At 39.0% G+C, this 19,401-nt stretch overlaps 1 protein-coding gene across 2 annotated transcripts in view; it reads left to right on the top strand.

Annotated features, from left to right (window-relative positions):
- Nucleotides 1-6,144, top strand: part of cdh2 (cadherin 2, type 1, N-cadherin (neuronal)) — a 90,743-nt gene extending 84,599 nt beyond the window's left edge. Inside the window, exons 20-21 of one of the 2 annotated variants that reach the window (XM_038303730.1) lie at nucleotides 848-1,012; nucleotides 4,578-6,144. In XM_038303730.1, the coding sequence (XP_038159658.1) occupies nucleotides 848-1,012; nucleotides 4,578-4,784 (372 nt within the window). In that variant the 3' untranslated portion in view covers nucleotides 4,785-6,144. The remainder of the gene's footprint in view (nucleotides 1-847; nucleotides 1,013-4,577) is intronic. The other variant, XM_038303731.1, reaches the window with a different exon arrangement.
- The last annotated feature ends 13,257 nt before the right edge of the window (nucleotides 6,145-19,401 follow it).

The raw sequence follows: 19,401 nt of genomic DNA, 5'->3' as shown, positions 1-19,401 counted from the left end.
TAATTGTTCAGTAAATCTCCTGTAACAGCATAACAGCATGCATACTTTCCTCCCTGTGTTTGGGTTTCCTTCTGCATTTACATGCCCTCATGTTTATTTTAACATCCCTGTTCCTGTTGAGAGTGCCTGTGTTAGAATATACATCTGCAACTGAGCAAAGATAATTTTGAAGAGGGATATTAGAGATGGATGGATTACTGAAAATCTCTTAAAGAGGGACAATCCATCATGCACGCCTATTAGGCACACACTGCCTCTCAAATGGTATTATCTTTATCATATCTGCCGTCACCCTGATGCCATCCAGCCGTCATTCAGCTCACTCGCTCCACTCTCCATCACAGCTTCTTTCTTCAGTTCTTTCCCCTCCTCCCTCTCTTCTCGTCCTCTCTCCCTCGCACATGACTTTGCACAAACCACCAGCCATTCAGGTTGCCTTGGTAATGTTAATAGGATTAGCGGTGGCTTATGCATATCCACCATCCCGTGTCTGGGCATTGATTAGAGCGAAATAGTTGCTGCACATCCTTCCTGCTTTACCGTGCACAAGTACAGAAAGTATGCAGCATATGATGTGCTCCTCAGCTTGAACCCCTTCAGTTCTGGCTCTTTTTATGTGTCAAGTTGTTCCTTGGTGTGTTCCTTTACAGGAAAGAAGATTAAAGTCCCCCCTCATGTTCACTCGACTCTCCTTGCTGCAATTTAACTTTAAAATCTTCCCTCCCTCAGTTGAATTTCTTCACGCTCTTTACAGCACAGGATGTGTTTATCTGTTTTAATAATCTCACTCAGTTCTGGGTCTTGTCACACAGCTCAGCTAAGCTCCATCTGTTTGCATGTTCCCCAGGATTATGACCTGAGTCAGCTTCAGCAGCCAGACACATTAGAGCCCGATGCCATCAAGCCACTTGCAATCCGCCGTCTAGACGAGAGACCCCTCCACCCCGAGCCACAGTATCCAATAAGGTCAGCAGCACCCCATCCTGGAGACATCGGAGACTTCATCAATGAGGTAAAAACATAGTTACTGAAACTGTTACTGCATGCTGGAATAAAATCCTAGGAAGAGACTAAACATGAGAGACTCGATGCAAATAAAAAATCCAACATTTTATTTTGAAGTTGAATCAGTTTCTCAATTCTGTCAAGCTAAACAATGTGATTTTTATGAGTACGCATCAAGGACTGCCTTGTAGCTGAAAAACATTTTCATTTATTATTTTTTTGGGGGGGTTTCAATGTTTTACCAGCAGGGATGAAGAACCCTTTCTAATTTCACACATATCTGCTGTAACTCGTATAAACCCAGAAATGTATATGATACTAACTTGCTCAGAGATAATTGTTTTCCTCTGTCTGTAAAGTAGAGATAGAGATGTGTCAGCATAATAATAGAAGATGAGAGCAGCAGTGCATCGGCTTTCTCTCCACATGCACTTCTCAGAGTGCCCTCGTTTGCCTGGGGCCATCATTGACTCCGGCATGAAGGGAGAATGTAAAATAAAAAGAGGAGTCATATATTTTTCACAAGCCCCCACTGACAGGAGTTTCACTGCATTACAAATGAAGTTCGCTCCTAGTTTTTGGACGGCGCCCATGTTTTTAGATTAGAGCCAGCTCTTTTTGACTCTGCTACCCCGCCATTTATCTCTCGCTTCCTTTTAACCGGGTACAATTCACGACCCTCTCACATCATGAATCACAAAAGAAACGTTATGAACTTGTCTCAAACGCCAGTATAAAGAGGAATATTTTGTGGTTAAAAAAACGGCGTGGACTTTTTTCATACTTCATATTGTGTACCAGCTTTTAAGGTCATTGGGGTTTTATGTGTTATCTAAGTAGAAAGAAGTAGATCATGCATAATTTCTTCTCCTTTTACATTGATTTTAATTTTTTACAAATATAAATCGCAAAAGTGTGATGGACGTTTTTAAACTTCCTTCTGTGTTCTTACTCTCCTTAGAAAATTTCAAAACAGCCTAAACTGTAAAGTCTGGCTACTACCTATAGTAGTAGTTCTCCAAACCTAGAGAGGGAAGCTGGTTAGAACCAGTACAAGAAATTACATGTGACTTCATTATAGGTCAACACTTAAGACTTACCAAATGGAGTCTGGAAAAAAAAAAAGGAAGGGGGAAACTGGCAGATGTATCTAGGAGGACAGCAACCCTAACCATACAGCCAGAGATGCAACAAAATCATTTAAATCAGAGCTTATTGATGTGATCGAAGTTTCCTCTCGAACTAGCTAGTGTAGGTCTGATCATAGTCTTAAAATTGACTGCACCTAAAGCGAAGTCATGGTAGCTGCAGCACACCCACTGAGCTGGAATGACCTAACTGATGGGGCTGGCTGCCAACAGAGAGGGGAGACAAGGAGGAGTAGGGAAGGGGAGGGAGGAAGGGGGAGAGTGTCTCATCACCATCCTGAATCGTGCACATTCCCTCGGAGCTCTTAATTAAATTAGAAGGACAAAAAAAAAGTCCAGCATACGCCTACCATAAGCATTTCAACTCCTTATTTGGACAAACGGCGCTCCATTAATCAACTTTGGCCTGTTCTCACGGAAAGCAGCAGAGTTAAAAACATTGGCACGAACCTGACCAAATCACTGTGGCTCACAGGTGGACGCAGAAGACAAAAGTTGAAGTGATTGCACTCAGTGTTTTGCACAGTGGCTCTTTTCAGCCCTCATGCTTTCTGTGATAGCAGCCACTTTGATTACACTTCTTTTTATCTGCGGGACAGAGAGGCTCCAAAAAGTGGAGGCAGTTAATAATTTCATACTTACGGGCTGTGATTGTTTCTACAACAGTGAATAACTCTGTTATAATGAAATCTTTTATTACAACGCCCAGTTCAGTTATTGACTAACTTTATGAAACTGCCACTCTTAGATGGAGAGGGCCATCTCCAGCAGAGCCATTATGGTTGTAATTGAAATGAACTATCCATCTGTCATATTTTACACAAAATGATCAGCGTCACAACCCTGAGGAAATACTTTGCAAAATCTAACAAGTGGAAAATAATGGCTAAGTGCCCAGCCACTTTAATACGCTATCTTTGTTTGAGAGCGTTTCAACACTATAGTGGCTATATAGAGAAACCATAAATCTTTGACGAGTTTCAGCAAACTGAAGTCTCATTTCTCTGCTATGTTCATGTACTTCTTTTAATTCACATATTATTTGTTGAGTGTCCTCAGTTCCAGCGGTAAGAGGGAGAAACCAGGCTCGGTTCCAAAAGTGATTCATGGCCAAAGCACATCTCAACTCCTAGATTAGCAATCCATCAAGTCTCCAGAGTCCTGTTAGTGAATGAGGCTGGAAATCAATAACAATCCATAAGGACCTCTGGTGCTGCTATGAGGATTCTGGGAATGTCAAGTACAATCTTCAGAGTAGAACCACTCCCAAGCAGCGTGCTGGTGATGACGACGATACGCATGCGCGTGCAAACAAGCCACTACCCCTCATCCTGCGTGGGGTGTATGGTTTACTGAGCTGGATATCTATAAAATATTAAAGATGTTTTGAGCTCTCTGGCAGACGACATCCTATCAGAGCTGCACTAGCATGGCAGGGGAGAGCAAGGGGCTCGGTCACAAGGGTTGAGAGGAGAGGAGTTTCTACTGGGCATCTAAGGCTGCCAGTCATGCTTAAAATCCACTTCTGATCAAGAAGTGGATAATTCTGTATCCTAGAAACATCAGGAAGATCTGACTAAAAGCAGAGAAACCTCAAAGGAGCAGGAGAGCCTGATGAATATGGACAAGAACCGCATTTCTTAAATAAGTGGAGAGATATTCTCTGAAAGGTTTTACGGTAAATTGGCTTGTTTGTTAGAAGCAGCACGTTGAGAGAAGCAATGTTTATGTGGCTCAATCCTCAGTCCATGCCTTTTTTTTTGTGTAAAGCAGAAGCAGAAATCTTCACAAGTCAAACCTCTTGAAAGTCTCAAATATTGCAAAAATATTTTTCTTATTGAATACAAACTGTCTAATCTGCCTTTAACACCACAGTGCTGTAGGCTAGGAGTTAAAACCCCCCTACAGTTGAGTGCATCAGGGTTTCATGAAAGCTCAATTTCCAGATGCCTGAAGGTATCACATTCATCTGTTGAGTTATATACAAGTATATGATAAAAACAAAATAAACATGGTGAGTCTCCAGACATTACACTATCGAGTAGTTGTATCCCAGAGACCAACCTGCTCTCTGCACATTATGTGCAGTAACTGCACAAAAAACAGTAAAGTGTCATTATCTGTGGTGAAATTAGCCCTGTACCAATATGGCCTGAGAGGAATATCATTACCTGAAATAAAACTCACAATGTTCAAGAGCTTAATTGTATGAAAGGTATGAAAACATGTTTATATAAAGATAGTCATTTGAAAGTACAAAACAAATCCTTACTGGCATAAAAGAGGAAGTGTTTAGTTATATATGATATTAGAAAGCTTTTGGGGTTCAAGTTTTGTGGATATTAAATAGTCCAAGTAACCTTTATTTGACAACTCCGCCTAAAAGTGATGGGTTTTTTTTCTTTTTCTGTTTGTCCTGCACAGGGCCTGAAGGCAGCCGACAACGACCCCACTGCTCCTCCCTACGACTCCCTGCTTGTGTTCGATTACGAGGGCAGCGGTTCCACGGCCGGCTCCCTAAGCTCGCTCAATTCCTCCAGCAGCGGGGGCGACCAGGACTACGATTATCTCAACGACTGGGGCCCTCGTTTCAGAAAACTGGCGGACATGTACGGCGGAAGCGATGACTAGGATGCACAGGCACACCGCGACGGATGAAAAGTTAAGATTTTTAAGAAGAAAAAAAAAATGAAGAGAAGGAAAGATTTCCCAATGAAGGACACAGACAGCTTCTGATATTCCCTGAGAGTAATAGAACCGTGACTGAAAAAATACAAATGATAAACAATGATTCAGAATTATTATTTTTTTTCTTTTCTCAAAAGGAAACACACAAAAACAACCAACCTAGGCTTATTGTTGTAGTCTACGCATACATATGCTTGTTGAAAGCTTAGGCATAGCCTGTGCTCCAAGTGTGAAGGACGTGGGGAGATAACACTCGGCGGACTGTCACCACTCAGATTGTCGGTATTGAATGCGCTCAGTTAAACTTGAATTTCACAGTACAGAAGCACTGGGATATAATGTGCCTTTTTGTACATTTTTTTGGATCTAAATGATTAGTTTTATGTTCAAGGCTTTAATGGTACTGACTTTTGGAGTGATTTCAAACAAAGTATGTTACACTATGCTTCTACGTGCTTTTTTTTCTTTTTTTTTGGTTACACAATGCTCCTGTTTAAATAATATTTAAATAAATCTCGGATGGAAGGAAAAGCGATTTAAACAGCACTGTACAGTATGCTAGACTTTTAGTTACTCACTAAAAAATTAAAATTATGCAGCTGGTTGCAAATAAAGGGAGTTATAAATCACACTTTTTGTAGCAATATTTTCTTTAGTTTTTTTTTTTCTTTTTTTTTTGAGGTGATGTAGTATTTTACAAAAAAATGAAAAATAAACTGTTTTGGTCTAATCTATGTACACTTAATTTGCCTTAGTTATTATCTGATGTTTTCAACTTTTATTTCGCTGTAAAAAAGATGTGTACATACTGTTATCTTTTCCTTTCTCCTTTTTTTTGATGTGGTATTATGAAACAGTGCAAAAGTCCCAAACTTGTACATGTATAATTTGGATGACAAACTAAAAGTTTTTTGCATGTTTTTATCTTTTCATAATGACAAAAATTTGAGAAAAAAAAAAAAATTGTTCCCCAAATTTATTTAGTGACAGCAACAAGAAAATACAATTCTTGGTAAGATTACATGTGTAGAAGTTAAAGTTTTTTTGTATAAAAAAAGAAATAAAAAAAAAATAAAATGAAGAAAAACATTGAGAAGTAGTGATCTTGTCCGCACAACATTTGAATTTGTACCAAAAAGAGGGAGAGTGGGCTTGGTAAAATGCTAACGGGAACTGACTGATTCAGCTTTAAGACTAGAAAGGGTTTTGAACTTGAGCCTTGTGGATAACGGTGTGTACTGGAACACAAATTATACATCTCTGACCCCCAATCATCCAAATAAAAGGCTGATTTTGGAGCTAACAGCCCCCGTTTCTTTATTTCTTCCTGCTCAGCATAACTTCAGAGGCTTAATTACAATGTGAATTCTGTACTCTCTGAGAACAATAGCTTTTGCATAAAATAGCACTCCTTGGACCATTTTGTCAAAGGTGTCATCATTTATGCTTTTATTTTTTGTTTATAGAGATTGTACAGAACAATATTTAAACCCTTATCCATTAAGATTTTGCTGCTTTTTGGGCTTAAAACTAAACAGTAAAATCAGGATGTAACACTATCTGTGCCGCAAGTGAAGGGAGGAAACTTCCAGAAAACAGATTCATCCCCCACCGGTCTGCTTTTAGGGATTTGTTCAGTTGAGTGCTGCACTGTCAGATTAGACTTGACCTCGAGATGAAGATTTCCTGCTAATCCCAACACTGCTTCTTATTCTTAAGAGACTCCCTTTTGTTTTTGCTCCAGGTTGAAGACATAAGTTACTTTTTATTTTTTGGTTGTTAAAATCAGTCGTAAACATTCCAGACATCACCTGCTTCTTCTCAGTTTTAAAGCCGGGTATTTAACATTTAGCCAAGTCGACACGATAAAGACAGAGTAAAACTGGACTGAAAGTCTGGTTCGCTGGTGTTTTTGTTGAAATTTCTCAACCTGCTCCTTGGAGAGCCAATGAGCCCTTGTTTTCAAGTGACCTTGTGGAGTGCAGAGCTTATCTCTGAGTGTGCACAGCTCTGCACTCCATTTACCAGAGTTGACACAAAATATTACACTACAGAGCCAAATTTAAAGTAAAAAAAAAAAAAGTCTGACCTCCAGGTTTTGTTCCAACTGCAACTAATTAATGTTTGCTGGAATGAGCTACTTCCATTTTACCTTGAGGTTTCCAAACAGAAGCAATTCATTTTCTCTTTCCTTTTGTCTCTGCCCCCTAATGGAAGGGGTTAACTTTTGACTAACCCGTCTTGCTGACTTTGATCTTGAGCCAGCAGACATGTGTTTAGTGATTCAACGTTTAAAAAAGGGCTTCATTTTAAAGCTTAGAAGTTTCCAGTGTTTGCACTGAAGCAGAGAATGCTTTGAGGAGATTCTGCACCATTAAAGAAGTACTTTGACATTTTAGACATCTTCTTGTTTGTTTTTTAAGGCTAAGATGAGTGAATTTAGGCTATTAAAATACACACATCTGTCTGCTTTAGAACAATAGGCACCAGCTGGAGAACACACACAGAGTGCAGAAATGGAAAGGAAAAAATTACAGAATCACATTTCCAATACCTTCAAATCAGAGCTAGAAATCTCTGAACCAGAGTTATTAGTTTAGCAGTATCTTTTTTATGAGATATTCTTGTTTACAGCATCTGCTCTGGTCAAATAATAAAAAAACATTGCTCCACAATTTCCTTTTTTTTTCTTTTTGAAATGGAGAGCAGGAGAACCTTCCCTGATGTCTGAAAGGTTATACAGGATGTTATCAGTAAGAAGCATCTGAGATGAAGCAAAGCTGACTGTGAAGATGCACAGAATGTATCCCTGACACTTTTTGATGCTAATGTTGTTCCATGTTTAATAAAACTGTCTACGTTCACAAAGAAAACATAAACCTTGAAGGTTTGACTGTTTAGTAACATCTGTTTCTCTTTTAACCTGCTTCAAATGAATCTATGCCACAAGTCCGAGCTCAAATCTAAAGAGGTAATGGGCCAGTATTGTGGTTTTGCAGGCCAACAATAACTGTCCATTACTAATGGCTGGCCTTTTTTTTTTGGTTCAACTTGCATGTTTCCTAGGCCATAGCAAAGCCTTTGGGCCACTCTGAAAGCTGGAAACTCAATGCTACCCTAGACATTTTCAATTGAGAAAGCTTCCTGGATGGGAAGCTAAACGTCTTCAAACTTAGAAACAAAGTCCAGTGCATTGTTACCTGGATGACTGAGAATCTTCAATCTAAAGAGGTAATGGATGTGGTAGGACCTTTTTCCATCAACTGTGTGGTCAAGTGTTACTTAGATTCTAACTGCTAACCAAGCAGTCAAAATAGGTATGCAGTTAGATATTACTTTCTCAAAGTCCTCTGCAGAATAGAAATCTATCAGCCTGCTGCACCAACAGGTTTTATAGATGAACTGTATAAACTAGACTTATGGGGTGCTACTATAATGTTACACTGCATTTATTTCTTTTTTACATTATGTGGGCTTTTATTGTTTAGCAGAATTTGTCTTAAAACTTTTTTAGTGCAGGCCTTTTTTGGTTACAGGGAGGCTATTGCAGTTGAATGTTCTTTCTTCAGTAGAGCCCCAAAGTCTGGTATAAATACACACGCCCCCGTAACAAGTCATCCTGTCCTCCTCTGCGGTGCCGGCTTTAGGTATTGCTGAATCACCGTCTGCAGCTGATAAGGCTCCAGCCACTGGCTTCACAAAGCCTCCTTCAACCTCTGATGAAGAGGGGGGTGAAAGTCCTCCACCTCAAAATGAGAAGCCAGACCCCTGCCCCTCAGGCTCTCTTGGTTCTGACTCCTTTTGTAGCAATTTTTCAAAATTTGTCTGGTTGAGGGGTAAGTGAAACTAACCCTGGGGTTAGTTTCACTTTTAATGACATTTAACCTGACATGGTTGTTGGTTCAAATGTTTCAGAAGCTGCTGTTCTACTATTAGTTTCACACAATACCATCCTCAAGTTTCTCTTCACGTTTCAAGTGGATGGTCACAAATATACTGTATATCACATATCTGAAGTGGCAGTGTTGTGGAGGAAAATAAAAGCTCACTATGTAACCATCACTAAACCCACAAAACACTGAATAACAGATCTGATAAGTAAAGCGGAAATCCACACTGGAGGATAAAGGGAACTAGAGCCTTAAAACACCAGTGGTGTCAAAATTACACACATTTGTTGCTTAAGTAGAAGTATAGATAGATGCAGTTTAAAAACACACTTGAAATATCAACTTGACCTCTTTACTCAAATGAAAGTTAAAAAGTATGTGCTCCAAAAATTACTTAAAGTATAAAAGTATAAAGTAACCTTTAAAAAAAACAGCCAGAAGCCACTATATGAATTGAAAACTCAATTTTCGGACTATTTTTGAAAAATTCTTTGAGATAGGGCCAAGGATGAGGGAGGTCTTGTTGGTCTCCATCTTCCGATACGCTCTCGCCTGTTTCCGACCTTTCAGACATTTCGACGTCTTTTTTGGAATCCTACATTGTAGGCAGAAGGGGATTTACCATTAGGCAATACTAGGCAGCTGCCTAGGGCCCCAAGTTCCTGGGGGCCCCATAAAACTCTGTTTACATGTATGGCTATTACAGCTATTACTTTTTTGCGCACATTAATTATGTTTTAGATAAAATCCTTTGGCAAAAATGCCATCAGAACGCTTATAATATCAGCCCCCCCCTTCAGTGTCCACCATATTGGATCAGTCCATTTGCTGCACATGTTCAGAAAGGTTCAAACAGACAGCAGCAAACCATTTGAAAACAAACGATGCAAAGAGCTGTGATGTCAACTTAGCGCTTTTGTCGCTACATTTAGCGACTTTTCAGACCCCTCTAGAACTTTGATTTCAAAAAAGCGCCTAGCGCCAAATCTAGTGACTTTTTTCTGCTACTGGAGACTTTGGAGACAACACCTAAAAGCAGCGAACTCTGCTCTCCAGAGCGAGTAGATTGGTAACCCCGCCTCCTGTTCTCCTCTATCTTGTCTGCTTTCATGATTCATGCAGCTATTATTTCATCCAAATGAAAAATGGAGAACAGAGAAGAAGATCATGGCTTGTCTACAGTGAAAAGGAGGACTGGGTTATTTACTTTCGCCTTTTTGGAAACACAGGAAGGAGCAATCAGCTAAGTGAGCTTAGTGTCTTAGGTCTGTTTTATGTGTTGTCTTCTCAATTCAGAGGGCCCCCTGCCTGTCTTTGCCTAGGGCCCCAAATTTCCTAAATCCGCCCCTGATTGTAGCATGGCATAGACAATTCACGTTTGCAGTTTGAAGAATACCTGCTTGCTTCTGATGATCTGTAGTAGTAGTAGTGTTTGTGTTATATGACTCATCATTACACTAGTTTTCACTAGATGTGGATGGTGCCAATGACCTGCACTGGATGGCGCACATGATGTGAAATAAATATTTATAAACATAAAACCAAAGCCAAGAGTAACGAGTAACGTTTGTTTTCAAGATGTAAGGAATAGAAAGTACAGTTACTTGTGTGAAAATGTAATGAATAGAAGTCAGAAGTAGGAAGAAAAATAAGTAATTGAGTAAGGTATAGATACCTATAAAGTGTACTTTGTTACTTGACATCTCTGTAAAACACACAAGTTCACCAAAACTGCAAGTAAACAGAATGAAAAATAAACAAATAAAGAACCCCTAATCTGATTGTTCACCATTTCAGTGCTGGCATTTAGATGGTAGGGTTTATAATTAATGTAAATTAGATCAAAGCGCACATACAGTGTATGGGGTATGCAGGACCTAGAGAGTCACAAAAACAGTCATTCCAAATGCAACATTTCAATCATGCATTCTAAAATCTATTTGAAAAAACGAAGATTGAAAGACCAGAATTCATCACTTTGATTATAAATACCTTTCCAAATAAACATTTAAAAAGATAATTTCTTATTCCATTTCTATTTTCTTTTTCCAACTTCTATTTTCAAATCATTTTTGAAATTCCATTTTATTTTTACACTCCTCTCTCAATTCACCTTTTCCATGATCCTTCTAGTCCCTGAGCACACTGAAAACTAGTTAAACCAATCATAGTTGCTCCTCAGATAAAACCAGGTCTTTTATTGGTTATTTTCTGAACAAAGTGTGGCAGTCTAACCAATGAGAGAGTTTAACTTGTTTTGGGGTTTGCCCTGGGACCAAAAGGGTCAAGGAAAAGGTAAATGGTGAGGGCAAAGCAAAAAGAAAATTCTAATTTAAAAAGGATTAGGGAAGATATTTACAATCAGATTTATGTTAGTTTTGGTTTGTTGGTTTTTAAATCTTTATTTAGAAAATACTTTTTTACATTTCAGTATTTAATAATGGAATAGCAAGGGGGTCAATTGTCCCAGGGCAAGGACAGAGAGGGGCCTAAAATTGATACTCTCACCAATAAAAATACAGGCAGAATTATTTTTTCATAAAATATCTTATATTAGAGTAACTAAATATATAAATTTATCTGCATTACATATATCTAATATGTTTTCTTTAAATAAGGGGCCATTAGAACTTCCCCAACCCAATGTAAAATGGTTTAACCAGGACAACGAAGGGCTTCAACTTTTAAAGTTCATTTCGCTGCAAACTAAGAATGTCAGATTTTCAGAAGTCCAGCACAGAAAAAAAAAACAAAACAAAAAAAACAGAAAAAGGGAAGATGACACTAAAAGGCTTGAGGGATTTTAGGAGTAAATATTAAAAATAAACTCAGGATGAGTCTGGAACAGGTCCAGGAATGGAAATGTAGAAGAATGATGCACATTCAGAGCCAGTTAAGAAGCAAAGTGTTTATCAATGTGATTTTAAAGTTTAGCATCCGCTAGCTAGTGTAAGGGGGGAAACACATTTTCTTTTACAGAAATACTTGAGCTTAGCACCAAAAGAGCAGAAAGATTGCAGAGGTCTAGGTGCAGTGTGAAAGACGGAGAGAGCCAACTGAAGCGTCGCAGCTTTGGGGGCCGGAGGGAGCATGTGTTTGAGGAGGAGACAGCGAGCCATCCCTACCGAGAGACAGTGCAGGTGGAGGGGCCTGCTGCACGACCGGAGAGTCTGAGCATAGTGGCTCAGAGACGGCACCTTTATTTTCAATGATCCTGTGCTATGTCCAACAAAAATGACTGTGATCGACTAAATGTTGTGGGTTCAATGGCAAAAAGGAAGTGTTTCTTCGAGATGACAAAAGAACTACCAACACAATGTAGCACAAGTTGACTGGGACAATTGGTCTCATTAGTCTGCATTTACATGGCCATGTTGGAAGGGCTTTGATCCTGGTACAGTTCATTTCATACATTTCTGGTGCTTTAGTGGTGCAGTGGTCGGTGAACAGGACCCATGTATGGAGGCCTTAGTCCTCGATGCAGGCGACCCAGGTTTGAATCTGACATATGGGCCTTTGCCGCTTGTCTCTCCCCCTCTCATACCCAATGGTGTAAATATCGGTAAGCAGAGACTGCAGTTGCTTTCAACATGATAGTAAGCTGTTTAAGCGTGACACCAATAGCAAAGCAGACAGTAGTACTTTAAACTACTATGTTAATAACTGTGTATAGTTCATTAGACGGTTGGTAAAAAAATACACTCATATAATATGTATCAAACCGGGCAGCAGGGTTCAATAAGCATCTCCCTGAAATGAGTTTTTGGAACTTGGGATGTCTGTAACATGTGGTGGTGCGCTGTCACCAGTGTTTCCATTCAAGGTGCGCAGTCACTATTTTTCTGTGATCATATACTACTGAGAATTGCATAATTGTATCTTCTTGGCCCATTGATGGAACTGTTGCCGTATCTTGAACCTTTATCACGTGTTGTACTTCATATGGGGCCCACCCTGATAATGTTCCTTACAGACCTATTGTTGTGTTGTTACACCATTGCTCATACCCGCTTTCCTGTCAGCCTGTGTCCAAAAATTTAACCATGTGCTGAAAAAAAAAGAAAAAATAATTTACACATTTCTGTAATTATTCAGATATGATAAGTAAGTACGACTTACAGGATAATTACTAGAATAATTAAGTTAAAAATATTACAATTTAAAATCAGATATTTGCACAACTTATGGGAGAGTTTGTAGAATAAAGAATTTAAAGTTATTACAATGTAAAGTTAGAAGTACAACTCACAGTTCAGTTGATAAAAATTTGATGCAGAGTTGAGCAAACTCAAAAGCAAAACTTAAGATATTTATTTTAATTGCCCAACTTAAAATTTTATCTAAGTTGCCTTTTTAGGTCATCCAGAATTTTTTTAAGTGTACCTGTGACTGGCTGGAGGTTTGCAGACCTTTAGTAAAATGAAGATAATAAAATATTACCTGTACTATAGGATGTCCCAGGAAAGGTTCAATGGTCTGGCAATGCTGTAGAGCATCAGCTTGCCATGAAATTAGACTTTAAAGACATCATAAATGACTTTTCCACCAAAAAGTTCACTGTTTGGAGACCATGTCTAACCACGTGTATGACATAAAGACATCTAAGACTTGTTTGGAGGACAAAAAGATATTTCTGTAAACAGCAGATTATTGAATAAAATAATAGGCAAAGGAAAGGCAAATGGAGTTTGCATGTTCTCCCTGAGCATGTGTAGGTTCTCTCTGGGTACTCTGGTTTCCTCCCACAGTCCAAAAATTAATTGGCTTCTCTAAAGTCCCCTTAGGTGTGTCTGTGAATGGTTGTTTGTCCTGTCTGTTTTGCCCTGCGATGGACTGGCGACCTGTCCAAGGTGTACCCTGCCTCTTGCCCAATGACTGCAGGAGACAGGCGACCCACTTGGGATAAGTGTGTAAGACTTGGATGGATGAATGAAGTATGCAGTTAAGTTGGCTTGTGTTTGTATATGTTTGTGGGTGTATAGAGGGGGTCTAGAAAAGCTGTCAGCTGGCCTGCCTGTAAGTCTTCAGCTGCTCTCCCCGTTGCTCATAATTTGTTCCATTCCTCCATGTAGATCTCGTCTAGAGCAGTGTTTTGTATCCACAAATTTTCTGTGAGGTTGAGGTCTTGAGATTGGCTATGAAACTCCAAGACGTTGAAAGGCTTTTGACAGAGCCACTCATTCATGGTCTGTGTGGTATTTTAGAAATCCTAGTCATGCTGGTAGACCAAGCCGCATTCCATCTTCATTGCTCTCTCTAATTGAAGCTGGTTCTGGCTAAAATCTCATGGTTTCTCTCTCTAGCAAACTTCAGACTTCAGACATGCCTAGCACCTCAGGATGTGAGTCTCAAGGTACTGTGTTACTGATGGTAGACTTTATTACTTTGGTCCCAGCTCCCTGAAGGTCATTCATCAGGTTCCTTTGTGCAGTTCTCTGATTTTTGCTCTCCGTCTTTATGATTGCTTTGATCTCGTGGGATCAGATCTTGCAAGGGGCCCCAGATTGAGGGGGATTATTATTGTGGTCTTGTATATCTTCCATTTTCTTACGATTGTTCCCACAGTTGACTTATTCACACTAAAGAGCTTACTTGTTGTAGATTCATTCCTCCCAGCCTGCTGCAAGTCAGCAATTTTCTTCCTGGTGTCCTTTGACTGCTCTTTGGTCTTGGCCATTGATTAGTTTGGAGTCTGACTGAGGAAGTGGACAGGGGTATTTTATACAGATGAGTTCAAACAGGTGCCATTATTACAAGTGACGAGTTGACCTTCTTATAGAAGTTAAAGTTCTATGAGGGCCAGACATCATGCTTATGTGTAGGTGAGCAAATACTTATTTTCCACTATAATTAACAAACTCCTACAATGGAATTTCCTGGACTTATTTTTGCTAACTTTGTGCCTCATAGTTGAAGTACAACTCTAATAATCCTTAACCCCAGACTGCAGAGGTTAAATTCTCCAATGTGAGATCAATAAAGCAAAATTATTATTAATAATAAAAATCAAAGACCTCACTCATCTCTCCAAGTAGGAGAACTTGAAAAATCAATGGCTAACTAAATATTTTATGCCCAACTGTCGATCCACCCTGCCTTTTATCAGTGGTCCAGGCTGATGTTACTGGGTCTAGCAATTCTGTAGAGACATTTTCTTTGAGAACAATAGTACTAATTGGAAAAACAACTTTAACTATATACATACTCTATTGGCGTTCACCTTGTCTATTCCTTTATAAGCACGGGATGTTTATCCAATTCTTGCTACTTGCAGCTGGAAAATGCACCATGTCACAAAGCTCATCCCAAACCGTTTTTTTTTTTTTTTTTATGGCATAGTAGATGTTCTCTGTCCTCTAAGAGCCTCCAAAGTCACCAGATTTCACTGAATAGATTATTTTGTGGAACATTGCTGTTATCTTAGTACAGAAAAAGACTCTGAGAATTGACTCAGACACATTGTTGAACTGAAGCCACAACTACTTAAGGCAGATTCTAAAAACAGAATTGGGCCCAACTCATTAATAGCAAGGTGTACCCAGTAAAGGTGCCAGTGGGTATAATTTCTAACATAAAACATATCACTTATTACTGGTTACTCATCATGCAGTAGACAACATTTGGAGTCTGCAGAGTGGTGGCAAAGATATGCTTCTATTTCAGTAGCCAAGAACTGAGATCACCCACATCCCCCGAAAATACATGTTTACACAAATGCTGCTGTTGATGGATATAATGTGGCACCAAACACTTCGGCCATAAATCTCCCCTGTTGGCTTACAGTGGGGGGTTAACTTCAACTCCCTATGCTGCCTTTGTCCTTGTTAAAATCACAGTATTAAGTTCCAGCCTTTCTTGAAATGGATTCGCTTTAAAAACAGCAGTTGTTCGATATTTGATGACTTACTATTTAAAAACAGGTAGAAAATCTCATAATTTGCACAAAGGCTGTTGTGCAAATTTTTATCTATTTGAAAGGAAGCTTTTAGTTAATATGCTGCAGTCCAATACCAAAAAGGTTTGGTATAACACTTGTTACAAATGCCTGCTAACCAATAGAAAAGGCTGATATGGTAGATGTTCTTAAAATGCTACAAAAATGTCAGGTTAATTTGCCTATCCTACCCCAGCAAATGGCCGACCAATGTGGTGGCTTTTACGGGAAAGCTCTAAAAACTCATATCTGTGTTTAACTTAGGTTTGAATGCTAAACATTGTCTTGAAAACATACCCGTAAAAGAGCCACAGCCTTATTGTTGCATCAAAATACTACATAGTTAAAACTTCATCTTCCTGGGTTTAAACTCGCCCCTAGCATCTCCTACACTGCTGCATTGTCACCACGATGTAGAAATCACTCCAGCTTGTTCAAATCCACCTAACAGGAAAGTCTTTTTTTCTTTCTACTTCTTTTACTCCAACCTCAGCAGGTGGAGGAAGAGTTGATATTCCAGCACCCCACTTCAATTTCACAACATGGATTATCCCCAAAGGTACTCTGGCAATCTAAGAGAGCCCAGCATATAAAGGCAACTGCTGCACACCTTCCCCCATATCCACACTAAAACATACAGCTTTCTACCCTTTATAGGTATGTACTGGCAAAGGCTGTAATAATGCACGGATGGATGCTGCTTCAGTCAAGAGAGCTGCTTGAAAAGATTACATGGAGAATTAAAGTACAATGTGAAATGTTTTGAGGATAATAATCACTGAAATTGACAGCCTGAGCAGTAATTAATGACCATTGTGTGAGAAGCATGTTTTCGTCATGTATTTGCAAGATGGTGCAGTGAGGTCGGGTGATATAATTGCACAAAACGGTGTCTCATTTACACATTTCAGTTCACTGAAGAATGGATAAAAATAGTGAACGGCATGCGTGTTTAAATAAGCAGAAAATTATTTGCCAGGCTAATTAAGTGGGGTAGGAATGACACCATTTTGTTCTGCCAATATCTGTGAATAACTTCGACATACAAACTGCACAATAAAAAAGGAAAAAAAGAAGAAAGTGAACACCTCGGTGATACAAAACGATGAATAAATAATAAATGTGTTATCAGCTGCCAGCTCTCTCCATGGGCTTTGTTGTCTCTCCTAGAGTGGAATCTGGCTCTGATGCTCACTACTCTATCTTTTCATTAGTTGCTGCAATATGTGCTGGCAGATATTTTTTACCATCATTATTTTTCAGGTTTCATTCAAGATATTAACTTTAAATGTGAGGAGAAAGTCGACTTGTAATGCTCTGAGCACTCCAGAGATGCTCTCCAGGGAAAAATGGCTGCAGATTGCCTGTTCTTACAAGCACCCCAGGGCTGCTTTTATTGACTGTGAAACAATGCTTCCACCAGTGACTCCTCACCACAGCAGATTTACAAGACAGCCATCCTCAGCTTCCCAGTCTGTGTGTATGTGAGAATGTGTGATCGTGTGGATGGTTGAGCAAGTGCTACAGACAGAGCCACCTAGCTCTCTCTAGGGGGTGTGAGGAGGGGGAGGCATGTATTCTGCATGTCGGTAAACATGCAGAATACAAACCAGATCTTATGCAAACCACCTCCTGAGTTATGCTGCGTGTGACCTTTGGTGGACTTTGAAAAGATGGATGTCGCCCAGGCCATCGATAGAAATTTCTGGCCCTGAGCAGCGAGAGCATATTTCATATGAATTCCCAGCCCCTGCATGCTACTTTTGAATGAATAAGTAAGTAGTCTAGATGACAGCGAGTGCTTACCGTGGCACATGCACTCCTTAATGCATTTGTGTGCAGACCCAGTCACTTGTGTAAAATCAATCAACTTGATTTCCACACGGCTGTCCTCAAGAGTAATTTTAGATCAGTGTGTTTGTATTTCCCCTACACAAGGAGTGAAAGGAGACTTGCTCTAAAATCAGTTTTTTTTTATTCCATCCAGTTTTGATCCGTCTACTTTACTGCAAATAAGCTTTTTGCCCCTGACAAAAGTCTTTATTTCCTTTTCGCACAGTGTTAATATCACACAAATAATATTTGAGCACAAAAGTAGTTTTTAAATTTCATGCTCATCTGTTTGGGTTAAAAAAAAATTTTCTTTGTATAAAAATATGTTTATTTAAAGCTTTCTATTTGAAATACAATTGCAGCCCTTGTGATTAATGTTCTTAATAACTGAACCTAATTTACAAAAAACACCCAACTAGCCAGCAATCTGATTACTACAAAATTAAAGAATCACCTAAATAGTTGTTATTTGATAATATGTTGTGAGTTTAAACACAGATAAACTGAGTTCTATGAGTCTTGAAAGTGCAAAGCCTGTTTTAAGGCTTTGGGAACTCAGTGTTCTACACTAAAAGGTATTATCTCTCAAATAAAATCTAGAATGGAGGGAAAAGGTTTAATGTATGCTTCTTTTTATCCAAAACAATAGGATCCCACAAAAAAAAAATGTAAAAAGTGTCAGACATGGTGGAGATGGTGTGATGATCTGGGCCTGCTTTTCTAAATCACAACTGTTAAATCAATAAATTCTTGTCTCTACCTCAATATGTGGGCGGAGAGAATTCACCTCAAAAACTATCCAAAGATAAGTAAAAAATGTCTTAAAATTAATATATTTACCCTTAAGTTGAGTGTGTTTTACTCATAAAATGAGATAATTAGATATTATGCACTTTCAATAAGACAATACATTTTTTCTTGTTTTAAATATAAATTGATTTCTTTAGTTGGCAAAGTGACTCACTGACCAACTTAATGTAAAAAAAAGGCATTTATTTTGAGAAACTGACTTATTTAGATTTTATTTTTTTGCAGTGTAGATTAATATACTGTATGACATAAAAAATGATATCAATATGAAATTAAAAATGAGCGGCATTTACTTTTTCATGTGGGTGATTAAGGTCGGCATGGCTTTATTCTCCGTATACTTGAAATCATTTATTGAAAACTAGTTTTTGCATTTAATCTTAGTATTGTTCAATTGCCTAAAACACTAACAAACAAACTAAACCATCAATCTTTAGGAGATCAATGCTTTTTCAAGGCCCTGTATAATCCCACCTCCCAGCTTGCTTTGCAGTGGATTTCAGCCGTATATCTCTCCAGGAGCTCACCTTCTGTTCCAGTAGATATTGTTCTCTCTCTGATTCATCAGCTCCCGTTTATCAGGGCCCTCCCATCTTTGCTATTAGTCTTCATCCGCACACAACCCCTGACGCTGTGGTCACAGAGCTTGCAGTGAGGCTAGAGTGGTGGTGTGAGGAGTGTAGAGACAAAAAATGATGATCGCCCTTTCTCTTGGAAGATACATATCAGCCAAGCAGGAGATTTTCAGCTTGTACACCAACGTTCAATGTCACTTTCTGCCGCCCATGAGTGCTCACGAGGCATTTCTCATTTCGCTGTGGTTTCTCTTGCATGAATGGCTGATCTGCACCACAAAAGGACATGTAATCATAAACCATGCAGACACATTTAAAGACACCGAGTGTATCTCTATTCCTCATTTCTTTTTTACTCACACACAAACTGGCTAACCTTTCTTTATCAAAGCTGGAAATGGCTAAGACAAGCATTCACATTAAGCAGCTGTTCACTCCTGAGAAATACTTTTATATTTCTATTCTCCTGTGAAATTGAATATGCTAAAAGAAAGTCAAAGCAGGGTGGGAAAAGCATG

This window comes from Cyprinodon tularosa, unplaced genomic scaffold (assembly GCF_016077235.1).
Source record: "Cyprinodon tularosa strain WSP-4 unplaced genomic scaffold, ASM1607723v1 ctg52, whole genome shotgun sequence".
NCBI lineage: Eukaryota > Metazoa > Chordata > Actinopteri > Cyprinodontiformes > Cyprinodontidae > Cyprinodon > Cyprinodon tularosa.
The sequence above is the reverse complement of the archived record's forward strand: the minus strand, read 5'-3'. Positions and strand labels throughout refer to the sequence as shown.